This window comes from Cucurbita moschata, unplaced genomic scaffold (assembly GCF_002738365.1).
Source record: "Cucurbita moschata cultivar Rifu unplaced genomic scaffold, Cmos_1.0 Cmo_Scf00004, whole genome shotgun sequence".
Classification (NCBI taxonomy): domain Eukaryota; kingdom Viridiplantae; phylum Streptophyta; class Magnoliopsida; order Cucurbitales; family Cucurbitaceae; genus Cucurbita; species Cucurbita moschata.
In genome coordinates, this window is record NW_019268520.1 from 6,162,773 (window position 1) to 6,183,736 (window position 20,964).

General features: G+C 36.5%; 5 protein-coding genes and 1 long non-coding RNA gene across 13 annotated transcripts in view; 3 read left to right on the forward strand and 3 right to left on the reverse strand.

The window, feature by feature from the left end:
* LOC111442081 (probable xyloglucan endotransglucosylase/hydrolase protein 32) overlaps positions 1-1,169 on the reverse strand; it is a 2,000-nt gene extending 831 nt beyond the window's left edge. The window contains exons 1-3 of one of the 2 annotated variants that reach the window (XR_002710265.1): positions 836-1,169; positions 540-757; positions 23-452 (exon numbers count right to left, since the gene is read on the reverse strand). Coding sequence is in view for 1 of the 2 variants with exons in the window: in XM_023079346.1 (XP_022935114.1) it covers positions 86-452; positions 540-757; positions 836-1,135 (885 nt within the window). In the remaining variant the exon portion in view is untranslated. Of the gene's footprint in view, positions 1-6; positions 453-539; positions 758-835 lie in introns of those variants that run through there. The other variant, XM_023079346.1, reaches the window with a different exon arrangement.
* Positions 1,170-4,668: 3,499 nt separating this feature from the next.
* Positions 4,669-6,914, forward strand: LOC111441458. Of its 5 annotated transcripts, none has more exons than XM_023078457.1 (5): positions 4,669-5,134; positions 6,008-6,159; positions 6,291-6,378; positions 6,481-6,547; positions 6,631-6,914. In XM_023078457.1, exons 2-5 carry the CDS (start codon positions 6,048-6,050, stop codon positions 6,682-6,684), a joined length of 321 nt encoding a protein of 106 aa, XP_022934225.1. In that variant the 5' UTR covers positions 4,669-5,134; positions 6,008-6,047; the 3' UTR covers positions 6,685-6,914. The 5 variants fall into 5 exon arrangements, with proteins under 5 accessions (XP_022934225.1, XP_022934226.1, XP_022934224.1 ...); XM_023078458.1 differs by having other exon boundaries at positions 6,016-6,159; XM_023078456.1 differs by lacking the exon at positions 4,669-5,134 and adding an exon at positions 5,147-5,293.
* Positions 6,915-7,559: 645 nt separating this feature from the next.
* Positions 7,560-12,151, forward strand: LOC111442371 (FAD synthase-like). Of its 2 annotated transcripts, none has more exons than XM_023079752.1 (17): positions 7,560-7,917; positions 8,137-8,242; positions 8,596-8,641; positions 8,721-8,878; positions 8,970-9,087; positions 9,208-9,290; positions 9,484-9,543; positions 9,684-9,932; positions 10,275-10,371; positions 10,565-10,615; positions 10,708-10,788; positions 10,909-10,980; positions 11,049-11,111; positions 11,222-11,374; positions 11,472-11,529; positions 11,613-11,665; positions 11,751-12,151. In XM_023079752.1, exons 2-17 carry the CDS (start codon positions 8,142-8,144, stop codon positions 11,844-11,846), a joined length of 1,539 nt encoding a protein of 512 aa, XP_022935520.1. In that variant the 5' UTR covers positions 7,560-7,917; positions 8,137-8,141; the 3' UTR covers positions 11,847-12,151. The 2 variants fall into 2 exon arrangements, with proteins under 2 accessions (XP_022935520.1, XP_022935521.1); XM_023079753.1 differs by having other exon boundaries at positions 7,560-7,833.
* Positions 12,152-12,859: 708 nt separating this feature from the next.
* On the reverse strand, positions 12,860-14,694 carry LOC111441404. 2 transcript variants are annotated; one of them, XM_023078374.1, is made up of 5 exons: positions 14,303-14,694; positions 13,859-13,959; positions 13,573-13,689; positions 13,369-13,470; positions 12,860-13,218 (listed from the first exon to the last, which is right to left on the reverse strand). In XM_023078374.1, exons 1-5 carry the CDS (start codon positions 14,649-14,651, stop codon positions 13,048-13,050), a joined length of 840 nt encoding a protein of 279 aa, XP_022934142.1. In that variant the 5' UTR covers positions 14,652-14,694; the 3' UTR covers positions 12,860-13,047. The 2 variants fall into 2 exon arrangements, with proteins under 2 accessions (XP_022934142.1, XP_022934144.1); XM_023078376.1 differs by having other exon boundaries at positions 13,209-13,302; positions 13,355-13,470.
* Positions 14,695-16,607: 1,913 nt separating this feature from the next.
* LOC111441628 (4-coumarate--CoA ligase-like 7) lies at positions 16,608-20,344 on the forward strand. The gene is made up of 6 exons (XM_023078686.1): positions 16,608-17,851; positions 17,960-18,149; positions 18,813-18,958; positions 19,402-19,469; positions 19,584-19,686; positions 20,090-20,344. Exons 1-6 carry the CDS (start codon positions 16,835-16,837, stop codon positions 20,201-20,203), a joined length of 1,638 nt encoding a protein of 545 aa, XP_022934454.1. The 5' UTR covers positions 16,608-16,834; the 3' UTR covers positions 20,204-20,344.
* Positions 19,476-20,964, reverse strand: part of LOC111441629 — a 7,520-nt gene continuing 6,031 nt past the window's right edge. The window contains exon 3 of the long non-coding RNA XR_002710198.1: positions 19,476-19,636. This is a non-coding gene — a long non-coding RNA (uncharacterized LOC111441629). The remainder of the gene's footprint in view (positions 19,637-20,964) is intronic.

A 20,964-nucleotide genomic window follows, 5' to 3' on the forward strand; every position in this document is an offset into this window, starting at 1 on the left:
AAAAAAAAAAAAAAAAAAAAAACAGCAAAAATTTAATGGAGTTTTCACTTTCAGTGCATGATAAAGCTCAATCCCCCGCGAAATTCTAATGCCAACACTCTGGTGTTAAGGAATGGTCTCTCTTGTTATCCCAACAATAGTTATAAACCAACTGATGGCTCTGTACCCATTTCATTGCATTCTCCTGTTGCCTACTCAGCCCCCCTGACCGGAACGGCGACGCCGATACCGGCTGGCACCACGCCGGCGAGTACGCCGAACAACCCCTCGCTTTGAAATTCCTATACTTAGCCACAAATGGTTGGTATCTGTAATCCGCTCTGTATTTCCCATCCTCTGTGGCCCATGAAGATGCGTCCCATATCGAGCCATAAACCCACATTGGCCTTAGTGGGAATGTCGCAGCGCTCTTCCTTGGGTACCTTCTGATGGGTATGTCGTCGACGAGAAATCTGAAAACAGAGGATGAAGAAAACAGAGTCGTTAGCAGAGTGGAACAGAACCCAGATGAAATTGAATGATGTGGGTGATGAACGTACATGATTTCGTTTGGGCGCCATAGAATGGCGTAATTGTGAAAATCTTTAGTGGGGTCGAACCAGAGATGGAATTTCATTTCTCTTCCGATGATTCGACCATCGCCGGTTCCTCTGATGTAAACATTGGTTTGTAATGTATAAGGCTTACCGAATGTGGTTCCTAAGAATTCGATGTCGACCTCGTCGTGGAATCCTGGGTGAGCTTCGTTGTTGGAGAGCTGCCGTTAAAAAACCAGAGGTGGATTACAAAACAGGAAAGATTAAAAACCCAGAAACATGAAATTAAAATTACATACATAGAAGGCGGTGATGACGCCGGCGGTATAGCCGGGTTGGAGTTTAATGGAGGCGCTGAAGTATCCTGATCGGAAAGGGCGGAGGGACTTGAATCCACTTCCGGTGGTGCGATCGAGCCAAATGGAAAGAGTGTCTTGAGAAAGGCTTTGGTGTTGAGGGCCCCAGAGGTTGCGGAAGCCTTTGTAGAATTCCATGGAGCGGACGTGGGTGCTCGGCCAGAATCCGGGGGAGGGCGGCCAGGAGGCGGCGGCGGCCGCGGGGGAGAGGAGGAGGAGGAGGAGGAAGAAGAAGAAAGCCATGGAAGAGTGGAAGTGGAAGGAGTGAGTGAGTGTAAGGAGGATAGAATAGAGAACGGTAGATAAATAAATAAAGGCTTATTTGCCTAGTTGGAAGGACCCCGGTCCCACACTTATGTTTTGGCCACGTAGGATAAACTTCAATACTCATTTTCCTTAATTAATTAAACAATCAACCCAATTTAAGACCTATATATGTTAGGTTTTTTTTTGCCACGTATTCATTAAAATATTTTTTAGATGTCATAAATTCGAACATCACGTAATATATGACGTAATATTTAATAAAAGGAAAAATCGAGAAGATAGAATAAATATAGGGGAGAACCATACTCCATGAAAGGCACATAATTATAATGTAAATATTGTTTAAAGAATTTGATGCGGTGGGCCATTTATATTGTACGTATTTATATAAATTTGTAAAAATAACAATCATGTGGTCGGAGATTTCTCTTTTATTCACTGTGGGAGGGTGCACTGGATAAGATTGTATCTTTAAAATTTGATCCTTCAGTCAAACGGTTGTGATTTCGCCATATTCTACCAGGCGGTTTTTCTTTTAGATTATCATAGGCTCAAGTACACTGGATTCTTCTTCCGGATACTTTCTTCGCTCTGCGCGTTGACAAATGTGTACTGTGACAGTCACCGCACTATAGTGTCGGCCAGTCATAATTTGCCAGCTTAGATTCCAATGGGTGCATGAATTTTCCGTGTTTCCAGATATTGTAATTTTCTTTTTGTTTTGTTTTTATTTTTTCTGATAAATTATCCGATTAATTTTAAGAATTTGTTTTTATTCGAACAATTTTGATTGGAATTTTATAAGATCTATTTACTTAATTTGTCTTATTTTCAAAAGGAAAATAAAAATAAAAAATAAAAAATTATATACAAATACAAAATTCTACATTAATAACCTTTTCCATTTATGATCTTTTGTTTTTAAAACTTTGCCGGTGACTTTAAAAGCTTATATTTTTTATGTAATTTTTTTAAATCTAAAAATAAATAGGAGAGGTCTTCCTTTGCCATTTTGCAAGAATTAATAGAAAGGTGTTATGTTGTATGATAGTGCAATGAATATAGGAGAATTTAAACTACTTTAACTAATCTAGAGAGTAGTTATTTCTGACATGGTATCAGAGGATTATTGAAATCTCACATTAATTAATTAAATGAAATATCATAGGTAATCAACCTATTATCTAAATAATTGGGGTTTTTTTTTTTTACCTAAAATCAATATATATAGACCTCGAAATTCAAAGGATTCGGAAAGATTTAAAAGGCAAGAATATAAATTCTTTTTAAAAATCAACAAATTAAGACAAATCCACGTCATAAGTGGAAGTTGCGAGGAATTTAAAAGATTCTTGTTTGGTGACCTAACAAATTTATGTACAGATCTCTTGATAACATTGTGATAAACCCAATACATTTATATTATTCCATGTCTCATTCAATCTTTATATCATAATCACATTTTAAATATAAAAAAATACCAATAAATTATTTTTAATTTTTTATTATTATTTTACTTCAACTAGTAAAAGAATCCACATTTATTTACGTTTTCGTCAATAATATATATTTTTATTCTAATTGATCTATGCTCGCGTTTGTTAATAGAAAGAACAAAAACTTTATAAAAATGTGAATTATTTCCAACCAGACATATTAAAAAAACACGTGGAAATAGTCCAAACCACGAAGCACTGATAAGTCTTTACTAACTATTTATTTCATTTAAAGAGTGAATTTGTACATTTGACTGTTTAATCATATTACATAATTTATATATATAAGTGGTTGGAACATAAAATATTGAAATTATATAATTATTTATATTATGGAGAAAAATAATAAATACATGATAATAAAAAGAAATAAAATATTAAAATAATAAGGATATCATAAGTTTCAGACACAAAATCCCTTGGATACCTTATACATCATTCATGCATATGACAACAAATTATTGATAGAAAAAAGTATTGAATTATTAATTAAAAAAATATTAAAAATATAATAGTAATAATAATATTATATATATATTAAAAAAAAAATCTAAGCCTTACCGACACTTTCTATTGACTGTACACAACGACAACACTGTATTTTACCCCAAGAGGTAATTTCGTACGTTTTTTCTTATCTTAAAAAATTTAACAATATTTATTTTTTTTTTTTTAAATATATATTATTTTTAATAAAATGATAAAATAAATAAAATTTAAAAAATAATTACAAGCTGTCTCACATTTTAGAGCGGTATAAAACCAATATAATTGATTAATAAAAAAAATAAAAATAATTCTCAAATATTATATTTTTTAATATAGTAAGTAATGGTATTGATAATGGCTTGCTATTATTTGTTTATTTTTTAATACATATTTGCTAATGGGCCTAACGTGGTTGTCAGACCGAGCCCACTACAGTTTGCTGAATAGCTTCTTTTAAATAATTAAGGTAATTTAACAGTTTGCACAATGTTTTTCAATATTATTATTTATTCGAGTATTGATTTTACATTTAATTATTTAATACATATTCAGTAATGTAGCTTAATATTTCGTAAATATTAACCAATTGTTTTTTTAGCCTATAGACAATATATGTAATTATGAATTAAATTAGACATAATCATATGACACATAAAGATAAAAAGACAAATAAAAAATGTTGAGATGATAGACACGACATAATAATCATTAATATTATAATAACAACATTTTCTTTTCAATAATATATATAAAATATGAAAAACATAAATGATATCATTAACTATATCATTTATACAAATTTAAAATAATAATATTAATAACGTAAATAAAATAAGGGATAATATATCTTAATGTTATACGGTTATAAATAATTTTACTTAACAAATATTATCCGATTTGGCCTATTATAAATAATTTATTTGGCCTATTACTTATCACTGTCAATCTCATGGTTTTGAAATGCGTCTACCGGGGGACGTCTAGCCCTATTTCAACCAGTGTCTCAAACTGTCTAGTAATGGGCTTTGATACCATTTGTAACCGTTCAAGCCCACCGCTAGTAGATATTCTCGATTTTAATCTATTATGTATCACTGTCAGCTACGCCTCTAACAAGTTAGGTTTAACAAATTGAAAAAGCAACCTTTAAATTTAAATAAGAAACAAATAGGTTGTTGACGAACCAGTCTAGCCCTAATCGAATTAGTGTTTGTCTGACGAGTTAGGTTTATTCCAACCAAAGTCTCATACCTTGATGACTGATATTATTTGAAATAACTTAAATATTTTCCGGTTTGACTCGTTATATGTAATCGTCCGCCTCATAATCAACCGGAATTGTTCCCTCCTTATATGTAATCGTCCCCTCATAATCAAAAAGAATGGGTAAGGAGAAGAATTTAGGGAGGAGATGAAAGTAAGAAAAGGGGAATTTGATGATTGCCTCCATGAAGATCCGAAAGGCTCCATTATTGTTTCCATGAAAACTGTAATGAAGATCGTACGATTGTACCAGTCCCCAGCATTACCGAACCTCATAAATTGGACCATTATTGAATGGGGTATCATGTTTGAACGCTCTACAGAAGATCATATCTCGTATCCCCAGAAAATACAAAAGGAAATGCCATTAAAACCAGAGGCCCAAGATGTAGGATCTCCCAAATCCACCGCACCCCCGACTTGTTGTTGTTGTTCTTCTTCTTCATTTGTTGGGGTCCCAGATGGGGTTTTGAATGTAACCTTCAACCACACATCTGCTGGCACTTGGCAGAATTACAGCCGTTGGATCAAAGGAAACTGTCAGTATTGTATCGCCGTTTAGCGCTCAAGAATCCACTTACTTCCCCCCCTTTCTTTCGGGTTTGATCTGTAGCTGATGCTGAAAAGTGGGGCAGTTTCTTCTTCGGTAATTTTCCTTCGGATCAACCCCATTCTCAACGCTTCGCTACAGGATTCACTGTTTTGCTCCCTTTTTGAGGGTCAAAAGGTACCCCCCCTCCTCTGCCCTACTTGTTCAAATTTTTCTTCCATTTCTGCTTCTGTGACGATTTTTGCGACTTTTTTGCGTTTTTCTTTTGAATCATAGTCTCTTTGGAGTGATTGTTTGTCCGATGATTGTTTCTGAAATGTGGCAAACCTTGGATATGTAAGTTTATTGAGAAACACGAACAGTTGATCCTAATTTTTCGAATTAAGCATCATATTTCGTTGATGGATCTTTGATTGGAAGGTAACTCTTTGGTGTCTCAAATGTCGATTTCTTGAAATTGTTATGTGTTTGTGTTGGTTCTTGCTTATCTCTTAGGAATCAGTAGAGTTGTAGTTCATAAGCCATACCATGAAACTGGAGAAGAAGAAAAGAATTCTTCTCTGCTGGCTTTTAACTAGTAAAGATACTTTCTAAATTTTTTCCATGACATCTAGCTAGGTAGATACACATAAAAATGTGTTGTAAGAAGCACTGAAGTGCTTTTGGAGTAAACATTTGAATAGTGTTTGAAGTCTTTACTCATAAACTATAACAATTCAAGCCCACCGCTAGTAGATATTGGTCTTTTTAAGCTTTTCCTTCTGGGTTTTCCGTCAAGGTTTTAAAACGTGTCTACTAGAGAAAGGTTTTCACACCTTTATAAAAGTTTTTAAACCTTGAGGGGAAGCATGGAAAAGAAAACCCAAAAAGACAATATCTCGGAGCATTGAGCTTGAGTTGTTACCTAAACAGTACTCCGAAAGCTTTTCCGAACACATTCTTAGTTGCTACCGTAGTTTCTTGGACACTTGGGCGCCTTTTCTTTGTTTTTCTCTCTATCCCCCGTGAATTCTCCTCAAGGAGCTCGTTTCCTTTATCTCATGTGTACAGAATTACAGATAACAGTTCTTCAAGGCAATGGTTGTTCATTATGGAGAAAATGGAAATCAATGGTAGAAATCCTAATTTGAAAGGGAATGGAAACCATTCTTCAGGTGATTCAAACGTTAAGTCTAATGAGATGCCTACATTTGTCAACCACGGTGAATCTCTTCGCTCAATCCATCGATTGTTAAGCTAGTGTTCAATACCATACCATTTGGTGACATCTCCATTGGATTTACCAACCAAATATCCTCGGACATGTCATGATGTTGCATCATTTTCTGTACAGCGGAGATAGCTTGGCATGAACGCAGGCGGGAATGGGTCGGCGACTGTTCGGGAAACCTGCAACAAGTACCAATGGAACCAATCTTGAGGTATTAATTCCATTTAGCTTCGAGTGTCAGTTTAGAAACTGCTGTTGATTTCCCTGTTCTTGTGTTTGCTGAAGAAGATCTTCAATTGATTGTTGGTTGTAGCTGGACCACGACTTATGAAGATCTTCTTTTAACTGCAGAGCCTTTTCAGCAGCCGATTCCTTTAGCTGTAAGGTTTCTTTGTTCTTCATCCTCATCCTTCCCTTTCGATTCCTTATACTTTATAAAGCTTCTTTTTATTGGATTCTGCAGGAAATGGTGGACTTCTTGGTTGATATCTGGCTTGAAGATGATCTCTATGATTAGGCTTTCTCATACAATCTATCAGAAGTGCATTGTTCTTCTTTCTTTGCCCCTCTTTTCAAGGCTTCTATTCATTTTTTGGTATAACCATTGAACAAAATTGATGAGCAGAATAGATGGTTCTCTTGTACTCTATGCTGATTTGTAATTAACTGAGAGAAGATGACGACTTTTTTTGTTTTTCGTTGTCGTCGTCTTCCTGGGTAATCTGCATACCGAGATTTTTACTTTAACTAGTAAGTCGTGTTTAGAAAGATCGACTAAGATATTAGAAACTTTTTTGGTCATGGATTCAAATCTTATTAATAAGTAATGAACAGAATTTCTCACATACTAATAACTACAAGCTCCCACTTAATGTTTGATTAGTACATTTTTATCATGTCTATTGCTTACGTTTACGCTAAAAAGCTCGAGTCAACGAAGAAGTGCATGAGTTTAGTCTCAAAATCTAGCCTATGAAAATACTTTAAAGGTAACGGAGGAGTGTAAAGATTTGCTCAGACCAGACAGAGATTGACACTGGAGTGTAAAGGCAGAAGGGAGCTTGACGGCAAGACTCACCTTGAGTAGGGACAAAAGTCGGCCTAGTGGCCTGACAGTGTCAAATGGAAGGGTCTTGACTGCAAGACTCACCTGTCGGGCAGGGAGAAAAGTCAGCTTAGTAGGCCGAGGTGATGAAAGGACCGTCGCTCAAACTGATAGAAGGGATAACAGCTGGTTTAAGAAATGATAAAACTTTTGGGCTCTCTGGTGGGCCCAAGAAGATCAAACCCGAAATTGAGGCCACAAAGAATGGGCCGTGGATGACATCTAGAACACGAGAAGGTATATAAAAAAAATGAGAAGGCATCTTTTTTATTCCTGTGTAAATTGCGAAAAAGGAGAGGGGAGATTCCCAGTATCCCTTCCCATTCCCATTATTATCATTACCCGACGAAGCGACTCAAATTTCAGTTTTCACTTTTCAACTTTCAACGGGTTGTGCCGTGCCCCACTTCCCCTCCGCTTCATTTTTTCCTTCCAAGATTAGAGCATCACCCAACACCAAGATTCTAAACAAGACTTCCAATTTCCAGAGATAATCAATCTGTGGCATTCCAACAACACCTCTATTCCCTCTCCGTCTTTGAGATCCTTCATCTCAACAAGGTGGGCGTCTCTCTCTCTCTTTTCTCCCTCCTCTTCCTTTTCCAGTTTCCCCTCTCAATTGGCGCATCTTCAGTGTTGATTAAGGTGAGTTACTTCACTTTTACTTACGTAGATTAGCTGAAAATAGCTTCTATACTTCAATTGACGAATACCCATTTTGCTTACTTCGTTTAAGAGAGGTTTCATATTCTTGGAAATGAGCGGATGCCTCCCCCCTTCCCATCTTCTGGGATTTCCTGAGGTCGCCAAAACTGTTTCGGACTTGTTTGTGTTTAGTAACGTAAAATGAGTTTAATGTATCAGAGGGCATGGAGATCGATAAAGCAATCAGAGATTGTGACGATCGGAGGCTCAAGACCAAGTACAATAACGCCATCTATGTTGTTAAGAGAGCTTTGTCTTTATATTCGTAAGTACTTCTTTGTCGATTTCTGATGGTTGTTTGGTGTGTTGTCATTCTTGAGTTAATGTTGATTGGTTTTTTGCTGGTTGCCTTGAAACTTGTGGTTATAGAAACGGATAAATTTTAATCTTACTTTTGACTTTAATACGTGATGCATGAAAGCCCTTTAATTATTTGAATTATTCCATTCCCACCGATGTAATTATTGGTAGTTCTTATACGGAAGTTATTAGTTGAAATTGGGAAAATGATTTATGTGAAGGGGTTCATTTATATGATACCATTGCCTGAAACATAAAATGGCATTTACCTCAAATTTTTCTCATGTTATAACACATTGTAACTTGTATCATCAACAGCACTGAAGAGGTCGCTTTCAGCTTCAATGGCGGGAAAGATTCGACTGTAAGTTTCAATCTCGGACTCTGTTTATCAACTAGTTTCTTTTTTCTTCATTGGTTCTCATGGAAAATTGAATGTGCAGGTTTTACTGCACATACTTCGAGCTGCATTTTTCCTGCATAAGGAGGAAGAAGGCTGTTCTGTTGATGGACTCAAGGAATTTCCTATTCGAACAATATATTTCGAGAGCCCTTCTGCTTTCCCTGAAATTAACTCATTTACTTATGATATGGCAACTAAGTAAGAGAAACACATTTAATTTCACTTCAGGGAATTAACTCTATAGCGTCACTTTAAGCTAACTGATATTCAACTCATTCTTACATAACAGCTATGGCCTGCTAATGGATATCATCCGGACAGATTTCAAATCTGGCTTGGAGTCTTTATTGAAAAATAGACCTGTCAGAGCTATTTTCCTTGGTGTTCGTATTGGGGATCCTACCGCGGTATTGTTTGCGCTATATCTCCCTAAACTCTGGTTATTGTAGGATCCATTTATTTAATAACGTCAATTTGAAATGAAGATGCCTTGATTTGTCTACTCCCCTCTCTCTCAAAACAAACAGGTTGGCCAAGAACAGTTTTCCCCTAGTTCACCTGGATGGCCACCATTTATGAGAGTGAATCCCATTTTGGATTGGTCGTACAGGTATCGTTTGGTACTACATGCTCTATTTCATTTTTACCCACCCTAATTTTTCTTTAGGTGACTCCTCAAATTGAGATGAAAAACCTATGAGAACACTGGCCATGGGTAGAATGTGCACTTTTCTACTTAATAGTTGATATTCTACTTGAGGAAATATGACTATTGGTTGTTTTTTTTTTATTCTTCTTCCCAGAGATGTATGGGCGTTCCTATTAACTTGCAAGGTTCAGTACTGCAGCCTTTATGATCAAGGGTAATGATACCTAACAAACACAGAATGTTTTTTCTTTTGCTCTTGTAGCTGCAGGGTTGTGTTTGTTTGTGATGCCCACTTTACTCTTTTCAAAGCTTTTCCTTGATATTTAAACTTACTTATTTAGCTTTATTTTGTAGATATACTTCAATTGGGAGTATACATGATACACTTCCAAATGCATTGTTGTGCATTAATAATTCCACTGGAAGCAAGGGGAAATTTAGACCTGCATACTTGCTTTCAGATGGAAGGTCGGAAAGAGCAGGGAGAGCAAAACGGTTTTCACCTTCTGTGCTAAATCCTACGAGTAATGGGGCGAGCAATGTCGATTTGCAGAAACAAAGCATGCTCACTGCTTCGGTGATCGCTGTTGGAGATGAGATCCTGTAATTTTCTTGTTTCTACTACATTATTAGTTGCTAAATGTCTACATTCTTTTGATTAAATTGTTTATGTTATTTTTAATACTAATGGAAGTTAACCTTTGTTATGATGAATCTCAACCAACCTCTTAAACTTTTGCTTGGTTTTTTGTTCCACCATTTTGAACATCTCATTCCTGCTGTTTTGAGCATCTTGTCATGTTGCAGTTGTAACAATTGTCTGAGATGTCATTGTTATTGCAAAAAAGAGGGAAGAAATAGAAAACAAAGTACAGTTTGATTTTGAAATGTTATCGACTGTTATCGCTGAAGTCTTTCATTATCCTTTATCTGCCCATAGCTCAGCTTCGGCACTGTTGAGGATCGATTGGGACTCTCACTGCGAAGAAAGGTGCACTCTATTGGTTGGTCTATATCACATACTTCCATTGTCCGGAATGATGTAAGTTATACAACAACAGATTTCTAGCTCTTGGTTGAATCAGCTTACCTGTTTGAATTGTGTATAATAACTCATTGCATGTACAACAACAGATTTCTTTAATGATATTAAATGTAAATTGTTGTGTATGTGCCTATCATGGGCTTTTAATCCTCATTGTCATTTCATCTTCTGTTCTTTCATATTGTATCAGATAGATTCTGTTGCTGAAGAAGTAGAGTTAAGAAGGTCTTCCAATGAGATGGTACTAATCAACCTGCAAAATAACTCTCTTGGTTTTTTGTTGTCATGAAATTATAAGAAGCACTAGCCTCATTTACTTGCTGGCTATTGCAGGTGTTTATATATGGAGGAGTAGGCCCATTGTTTTCTGATGCAACTTTAGGAGGTATCGCAAAGGCATTTGGGGTTCGACTGGTGCGTCGTTTTATTTCTTTGGCAATTTCGCATTGAGATAGTTGAATGAAATTGAGAATATCATATTTTGGAGTGAACTGAGACCTTTATTCCTTTGCTTTTATCAACTGGCTTCAATAGGCTCCTGATGAAGAATTTGAAGAATATCTCAGGCATCTTATAGGGGAGCATTGCACCGGTGACCGAAATGAGGTAATTTTGAACCGAAAATAGATGTTCCGGTTTCGTTCTGTTGTGATAAACTGGTGTTTTCTTTTCAGATGGCTCAGCTGCCAGAAGGGATCACTGAATTATTGCATCATGAAAAGTTGCCTGTCCCGTTGGTACGGTTTGCCTTGTAATATGTTGAATTTCCTCACATTTGAATCCATTTGATATGATTTCTGCAGTGGTGTTTCTTCAAATCAGTGGCTAAAGATTTGCTCTCCTGTAGATAAAGTGTCACAATGTGATAGTTCTTACTGCAACAAACATGGCGGAACTGGACTTGCAGTGGGATTGCCTGATTGAATTAACAAGAACTGGTGACCTTTTCCCATTGTTGGAACCATATAAGTCAAAGCACTTGACCACAAAACTTTCAGATGTATGTATCAGATTTTCCTCTCCTTTCCACATAGCTGCATCTGTGCTCATTCTTTGACTCTAGACATGTTTTTTTTATTTTTTATTATTAAATGCAGGTAGAGATTGCTCCATCTCTGGCTAAACTCTGTCTTGAATTCCCAGATATACACATTGGTGAGAGTCTTTATGTAGTTTTCCCAGAGTGATTAAATGTGTTCTGCAATCTCTTTCTAACCTATTTTGTTTGATTTGTTAAGGGTGTTATCGAGAATCGAGATCTGGGCCGATTATTATAAGTCTGAAAAGCAAGGTACAAGCTGTGTACAAGCTGTGTAATATGATATGATATGATATTCATGAGAAAGTGTAATATCATCGTGGTTGTTTGGTTTCAGAATGAAGAAAGAAACGAGTTAGCTGCAGAAGGGTTGAGCAAGAAGTTCCAAACCGGGGCGTTCTCTGAAATCGAATTGCATTCTCCAGAAATCTGAAGGGCTAACATTTGGAAAGCTGCAAGCAAACAGCAGGCATTATTACGAATATCAGAGAGGAAACCAGAAGGGTTGATAAAGAAAGATTAAGGAGATGCTGGAATGAAAATGTAACAAGGAAGGAGAGAAGATTAAGAAAGAGATGGTGTTGGTGGTAGCCATGGGAGAGACAGGGAAAGGAACTATCCAATCCAATCTACTGCTTTTGACATATACAATATATAATAAAAATGAGTACTCATTATTATTGTTTTCTGGGTAGGAAGCCCCAATGAAGGATGTTATAATTTTGAAATTTACGTGTACAATCATTCTCGATATGCCTAGCTACTACGTACTATCATCATATCATTTGTTCCCAACTTCAAAAATAATAGGTTTCGACTTTGACGTCCAAAATAACTTAGAACATCAAGCATTCTATTCTAAAAGTGGTGATTCTAGAAAAAAAAAAGAGGCGATTCCGACAGGCTACAACAGCACTTCTTTTGGCTGCACTCAAGGAACATCTCATCTAAGAAGAAATAGGAAGCGAATCCGCTCTTTCATGTGCTAGATGTAGGCATTTCCCCTCTTAGCATACGAACTTCACTGCCTTAATTCCTTAATCCCCTTCTTTCTTTCTTGAACGGTATAGGAGGAGTTGAGTCTTTCCTTTCAACACTTTTAGGTGAAGTAGTGAACTCGAATGTATAAGGAGTCTCCCTCCTGTTTCCCTTCTTTCTTTCTTTCTTGAACTGTAAAGTTTAAAGCCCACGTCAACGTGGGAGGTGGGAGGTTTCATGTTAGAATTTTGATACTCTCAAATGAAAGGTATACGTCCACTTAAGCCACCACCCAAACCCAAAAAGGGCCAACATTCTTGGCAAGCAACCCTTGCTCCTTTAGAAGGAAACTCTAAAAGAGGGGTCTAATTAGTTAGCAAAGAAATCAAGTCCTCAACTCCACTCCAACACAAACACCATCAAATGGCAAGAGAGGCTAAATCAAGAGAGATGAACCAACATGTAGAATATTCATATATGAACATGTTGTATTAGCTGATGAGCTCAAATAAGCTACATATTCCTTTTGATACACTTTCAATATCTAGTTAATAACGTGTGACAATTGCCCTTTTGAGTTTTGTACATATAATTACATCAATTTTATGAACAGAATGCACAAGAGAATGGTTAAATGGCTGTAAGAATATCATACTTTACAAAAAATCCCATTGCCAATACACTTTCTCCACAATCCCTCCACCACTCTGAACAGCTAAGTGAAGCGTTTCAGAAGCAGGAGGAACCCCCCACAGAAGTGGCACAGCAACTGTCATGGTTAGCTTCTCCTGCAAACCCCCTTTGCTTGCCTTTTCTGCTGCTACAACCTGATCATCATCACAACATGCAAAAATGAAACTCAAACAACTTTGTCCCCATCACTGAAAGCTATTGGTGAGGGTCAAAAATCGGGGAGGGGGCGGGGACGGGGACGGGGACGGGCGCGGAAACGGTGCAAATGGATTTATATAACAAACCTCTCCACCTTGCTCCAAAACAATGTCCTCCACAACATCACTGAGCATCTCAACAGAACGGCAAAACCCAAAGATACAAAGTCTTCTTCCCATGTCAAGTCCCTAAAAACAACAAGGAAAGCTTAAGACAAAGCCTAGAGAAAAGAGTTTGAGATCCATGTAATTGGGCACCGAGACATATGCTCTTAAACCCAAAAGGCTCACATTGGTAGCTGCAATATCAAAAAGGGCACCAAGACATATGCTCTGTTTTGGATCCATGTAATCACTCTCTTGAAACCGTTGGAAGCGTTGGTAAGCCTTTGACTTCCCTTGTTTTTTCTGTCATATGAACATCCTTTTAATCCAGATACGAATCAGATTGCATCAACTGAATCAAGTTTCGAGGCGCTAAAGTAAATAACAATATAGAACACTGTGATGGCAAGTTTTGATCAGAACTGAAAAAAGAAGTGAAGCATCAATGAGCTTGTATGTGTGAAGGGCATACATCTGAAGGAGAAATTCGTCGAGGGACGATGGAGCCTCCAATCTGAACAAGTCCATCAGGAGTGAACAATGTGACTCTCTCCTCCGGAACCCAATGAATTTCTGTGCAAAATTTCAATTTTGAGCAACCCCTAATTCTAGTAGATGGCTTCATAAATAAACAGAACTCAAATATTTCATTCCCATCACTCGATGCCGGAAAACTACCCACCCAATGCACTTCGATAAGAATGATCAAACCTAACGTAACAACAGAAGAAGAGAAAACAACCCTCTCCTCGCTCAATCGAATGAAAAGGGGGGAAACCCCTTTTTCGCAATCAAACGAAATCTCATCAAATTAGGTAATTAGAATTGGGGAAAATGTCATACACATCGATCCTTGGGCATCAGCAGCAGATTTGATAAGAAACGCGAAAAGAAACAAGGTGGAGAAGCCACATACCGGTATCACCATCAGTCCAAGGAAACAATCCGAAGGAATCGTCGCCCATGAAGCTTCCAGAGGCGGAGGATTTGACGGAGAAACGAAGAAGACGAGAAGGGCGATGATGAGATAGGGAGAATCTAGGAGAAGAAAGGTGGAGGGAGCGGGAAATGCAGAAAGGGGAGGAGAGGGAAGAGAAACACAAGGAAAGAGAAGGATCCGCCATGGATGAGAGCATGATTAGCAGATTCAGCAAATGGGATTGGCGTAGAGAAGAATGAAATGGAATGGAAGAATCTGAATGGCGACCGACCGAAATGAGAAGGAAAGGCGAAGGGTTGGAGGCCACAAAGGACACGTAGCGCATGCTGAGACGCTTGGATCCAAGTAAAACTGAGTCGCTCTTCGCCTCCTTTAAAAAAAAAAAAAATACCCTAAAATAATTTAATTTAAGATTCTTACGAAAAAAGGGATTTATTTATTTCTTTATTTACTTTTAGTTATGGATAATAAAAGAGTAATCCAAGTCTTTTTTTTTTTTTTTTAAACATACCCTAAAACATTTAATTTAATTTAAGATTCTTACCAAAAAAAAAAAAAATTATTTCTTTATTTATTTATTTTTAGTTATGGATAATAAAAGAGTAATCCAAGTCTTTTTTTTTTTTTTTTAAACATACCCTAAAACATTTAATTTAATTTAAGATTCTTACCAAAAAAAAAAAAAATTATTTCTTTATTTATTTATTTTTAGTTATGGATAATAAAAGAGTAATCCAAGTCTTTTTTTTTTTTTTTTAAACATACCCTAAAACATTTAATTTAATTTAAGATTCTTACCAAAAAAAAAAAAAATTATTTCTTTATTTATTTATTTTTAGTTATGGATAATAAAAGAGTAATCCAAGTCTTTTTTTTTTTTTTTTAAACATACCCTAAAACATTTAATTTAATTTAAGATTCTTACCAAAAAAAAAAAAAATTATTTCTTTATTTATTTATTTTTAGTTATGGATAATAAAAGAGTAATCCAAGTCTTTTTTTTTTTTTTTTAAACATACCCTAAAACATTTAATTTAATTTAAGATTCTTACCAAAAAAAAAAAAAATTATTTCTTTATTTATTTATTTTTAGTTATGGATAATAAAAGAGTAATCCAAGTCTTTTTTTTTTTTTTTTAAACATACCCTAAAACATTTAATTTAATTTAAGATTCTTACCAAAAAAAAAAAAAATTATTTCTTTATTTATTTATTTTTAGTTATGGATAATAAAAGAGTAATCCAAGTCTTTTTTTTTTTTTTTTAAACATACCCTAAAACATTTAATTTAATTTAAGATTCTTACCAAAAAAAAAAAAAATTATTTCTTTATTTATTTATTTTTAGTTATGGATAATAAAAGAGTAATCCAAGTCTTTTTTTTTTTTTTTTAAACATACCCTAAAACATTTAATTTAATTTAAGATTCTTACCAAAAAAAAAAAAAATTATTTCTTTATTTATTTATTTTTAGTTATGGATAATAAAAGAGTAATCCAAGTCTTTTTTTTTTTTTTTTAAACATACCCTAAAACATTTAATTTAATTTAAGATTCTTACCAAAAAAAAAAAAAATTATTTCTTTATTTATTTATTTTTAGTTATGGATAATAAAAGAGTAATCTAAGTCTTTTTCTTTTTCTTCAAAAAGGTATTTTTCCTATGTTGTATTACTTATCTACTAAATCATTAGTATCATAAATGCTGGTTACATTAGGTTTTTATTTTTTGAAATATTATATCATCATAATTTTTTTTACAATATGTGGATCATTTGGTTTAATGGCACAAACCTACCACCAACCGATATTGTTTTCTTTCGGTTTACCTTCAAGGTTTTTAAAATGTTTTTGTTAAGGAGAGGCTTCCATGCTTTTATTAGGAATGTTCCGTTCCTCCCTCCAAACAAGTGTGAGATTCCACATGGGTTTGAGAGAGAAATATCTCACAATCCATGTGAGAGAGGAATAAATGGTGTGGAAAACAGATCATCCTCCAGGGGAACAAAACATTACGCATTTATAATATATTTAATAGACGCATTTTGAAAACTTTGGAAGTAAAATTCAAAAGGCCAATACTTAATGTATAAAATAAAATAACGTTTTTTCAATGGTGAAGACAAAGCAACTTGCCATTAATTAGCATTATGAATATCCAATTTTCTGTCACGAACTTCAAGAATTCATTGGTAAATATTCCAAATCTAAGATGGTAATAATATTCATTGAAATGCCATGAAATTAACTTATGAATGCATAAATTAGCAGATTATCATCGTTAATGAGTATGTTCATGGTATCAAGTCTCTGTTTATGAGTTTGTTGAATCGAGCCGTGTTGGGAGGAAACTCTACCCATTTCATTTAGTAATCAATTCTGTCAATTTCAACATCATCTTCTCATCTGTTCATCTTCACCGGAAAAGTCAAAACTCGGCTACCTCTAAACAAACGATCAAACCATCCCGATTCGAAATCCATCGTTTTTCTTCAACCCCATTTTGGCTATGGCGATCGCGATGGCCAAATCTTTCGATCCCCAATCCCAGATTTACACTTCCCCACGTCCCCCAATCCACTTTCCAACCGACCCCACTATCTCCATTGTTTCGTTTGTCTTCCGAAACTCCTCCTCTTTCCTTCATAGCCTCGCTCTCGCCGACGCTGATTCCGGCGAATCCCTAACTTTCCGTCAGCTTCAAATCCAAGTCTCCAAGTTGGCCCATGCGTTTATCCACCTCGGGATTCGAAAAGGCGATGTGGTTCTCATATTTGCGCCTAATTCCATTCATTTCCCTGTTTGTTTCTTCGCCATTGTTGCCATTGGAGCCATCGCCACCACTTGTAACCCTGCTTACACCTTCGTGGAACTATCAAAGCAAGTCGCGAACTGCAACCCCAAGCTCGTAATCACCGTTCCAGAACTCTGGGACGTAATCGGTAAACTCAACTTGCCTTCTATAATCTTGGGTTCTGAAATTTCTTCGAAATCCTCCCGCCCCAATATCTGGGTTTACTCCGATTTGATCAAAAACTCCGGCGACGTGTCCGATTTTCCTGTGAGTGAAGTGGGTCAGAGCGATGTGGCGGCACTTTTGTATTCATCTGGGACGACAGGGATTAGCAAGGGAGTGATTCTGACTCATAGAAACTTCATAGCGACGTCGTTAATGGTGACCCATGATCAGGACCTTCTTGGTGATCCTAGAAACGTGTTCTTATGCTTTCTCCCAATGTTCCATGTATTTGGTCTCTCTGTAATTCTTTACTCGCAGCTTCAAAGAGGAAACACCGTCGTTTCAATGGCGAAGTTTGAGCTGGAAAAGGCTTTGGGAGTGGTGATGAAGTATAGAATCACTCATCTTTATCTTGTTCCGCCTGTAATTATAGCCATGGCGAAGCAAAGTGTGGTGAAGAAGTATGACTTGTCGTCGTTGAAGCAGATTTTATCTGGGGCGGCGCCTCTTGGGAAGGATGTGATGGAAGAATGTTCTAAGGTTTTACCTCAGACCAAGATCACGCAGGTTTTGAACTGTTCCTTCTCAACTCCTCCATTTTGCACTTTCATTTGGCTGTTACAGGAAATGTTATATGATGTTGTGTTGATTTGGGTAGCAATCTATGGTGTACAGGGGTATGGTATGACAGAAACTTGTGGAGTCATTTCAATGGAGAATTTGGGGGTCGAATCTAGACTATCCGGGTCAACTGGACTCCTTGTTTCAGGAATTGAGGCCCAAATTTTGAGTACAGAAACGCAGAAGCGTCTCCCACCCGGTGAAACAGGGGAGATATGCGTGCGAGGACCAAATATGATGAAAGGTGGATCTCTCTTTGGATATTCTTTAAATGATGAACAGTGCTCATCCATACTAACTATACTGAAGGGTGTATCAAACACCAAACCAGAGTTATACCTTGATCCGATCCTTACTCTTCTCTAACCGTCAAAGCCCATCGCTAGCAAATATTATCCGTCTTCGACATGATATGTATCGCCACCAGTCTCACGGTTTTAAAACACGTATGCTAGGGAGAGGTTTCTACACCTTTATAAAGAATGCTTCATTCTCCCCCCAACAGATGTGGTATCTTATGATCCACTCCCTTCCGAGCCCAACGTCCTTGTTGGCACATCGCCTCGTGTCCACCCCCTTCAAAGCTCAATCTCTTTGCTGGAGCTCGGTGTTTGACTCCAATACTATTTGTAATAGCTCAAGGCCACAGCTACAAATATTGTCTACTTTGGTCCCTTTTTTAAGAGTAAAATGGTGAGATCCTACGTCACGGGAGGACGGGAGATTACTTTCTTGAACTTGTTTGATTGGATCTGCTAAAAAGAATTGAAATTTCCCCCTGTTTTTAAGATGCCAATCTCGTTTCTCTGATGATTTGTTGTCAGTTTAATCAACTTCGGACCCATTTCAAGCTTTTCCATTTTCATGTCCCAGTCTGATTCGCTAAATGTTCGCATGAACATTTCAGGATATTTCAACAATCAGAAAGCCACCAGCCAAACCATAGACGATCAAGGATGGGTTCATACTGGAGATATCGGATACTTTAATGAAGAAGGAGAATTGTTTGTTGTGGACAGAATCAAAGAACTCATCAAGTGTTATGGTTTTCAGGTTCTTTTTTACCTCAACAAACATCAACTTTTCCATTTGGGAGTGCTTCATTTCCTTTTTCTAGGGCCGTCCAAACTCATTACTAATAGATATGTCTTCTTTAGGCTTTTCCTTTAAAATGCGTATGTTAGAGAGAGGTTTTCATACCCTTATTTATAAAGAAGGTTTCATTCTCCTCTCCAACCAACGTAGGATCTCACAAAGCATTATATCAGAACTTAACTTCTCTTAAATCAAAAGAAACTGCTATAGATTCTTGTATGCTAAGTTCTTCTCAGTTAAAGAATATGAGTATAAGATGTACTAATCATATGCTCGGCTCCAGCAAGTATGTCTTCTAATGCTATGTCTGCATTGTCTCCTCTTCTTGGAAGTATCAACTCTAGCTGCATTCGTTGTTGATTGATATCAATTTTTTTGTCACTTTCTTGTCTGCATATTAGGTTGCACCAGCGGAGCTTGAAGCACTGCTACTTTCCCATCCTCAAGTAATAGATGCCATTGTGATCCCGTAAGTAGTAAATAGTAGCATCTATAGTCCCATCATTATGTGGACGTTCGTAGTGGATTTTCCTTTCTATTTCATACTTTCTTGTTAACCTCTGCCATGAATTTCCACCTGCAGATATCCTGATGATAAAGCCGGTGAGGTCCCTATTGCATTTGTTGTTCGTTCACCTAACAGCTCAATAAATGAAGAAGATGTTAAAAGTTTTATCGCGGGTCAGGTAATATTTTGCAAACCCTCAAACAAGAACAATAAAGAGACTTTTTGTCGGTGGGAGAGGAGAACAAAACATTATTTATAAGGGTGTGGAAATCTCTCTCTGGTAAACGCGTTTTAAAAACCTTGAGAGAAAGCCTAAAAGGAAAAGCCTAAGGAGGACGATATTTGTTAGCGATGGCATGGCCCCACCTCACGAATCGGGGTTGCTGTGTCTTTTCCTAAGAGGGGCAGCAGCAAGCCAAGCCTTTACTAAGAGGCCGCCTTTTATGGGCCTGCTGCATAAACCCAAGAAGGCAAAAGATGTGGAAAAATGCAAACTTAAACATTGATTCCCTACGCAAAAAGTGGGAACCATCATTTTGACAAAGGAATTCTTGAAAATGATCAGCTCTTTCCCTTTGCAGGTTGCACCATTCAAGAGATTAAAAATAGTAACCTTCACGAGTAGCGTTCCGAAGTCGGCTTCGGGAAAGCTTCTGAGAAGGGAGCTCATAGCACAAGTCCGTGCCAAGATGTAGACGTCAAAATGTTGAATAGAAAGAACGTAAGTTATTCTGATACAGTTCGCAAAGAAATGTATTTACAGCTTGATGAACACATGAACAATGCAACACCAATTTACATGGATCATAATAAATAACAGCTTTACTTTTGGGAAAAAGAGAATCATTTCAGAGCCAATAAAAGCAAAAGGAAACAGAAAAGTGTATGATTTAAAATGGAGTGTGAAGATGAGTAAGAGATGAAGTAGATGATACCCAACTGTGAGCATTAACTTTGGGGGAATGTTGCTGCTGCTTTCACAAACACCACCACTCATTTACACACCACTTTTTCTGTCACTCTTACTTTTACCACAAAAAAAGAATTGACTTTGGTTGGATTACCATGTTTTTCCATCTTAGCAGCCCAAAAATTTAACCCATTACTGATGTAACCATTCAAAATTTGGTGTTCTAAAAGGGGTCCCATAGTGTTGTAAAATTTGGCATTGGTTACACTCTTTCTCCTCCTTTCACTATCCCTCTGTTTGGAAGATTTTGACACACAAGATGCTATGTGCCATCATATTCTGTTAACTTCAATTATTTAGGCTTTGCACATGCACTCTCTTTCTCTGCCCATTTCATAATCACGACTGCTGCTACCTCTGGCCTAATCTGAAAAGGTATACATTCTCGATCATCAAAGGTTCAAATTTTCCACTTTCACACGTTATAATTGAACAAAAAAAAAAAAAAAAAAAAAAAAAAAAAAAAAAAAAAAAAAAAAAAAAAAA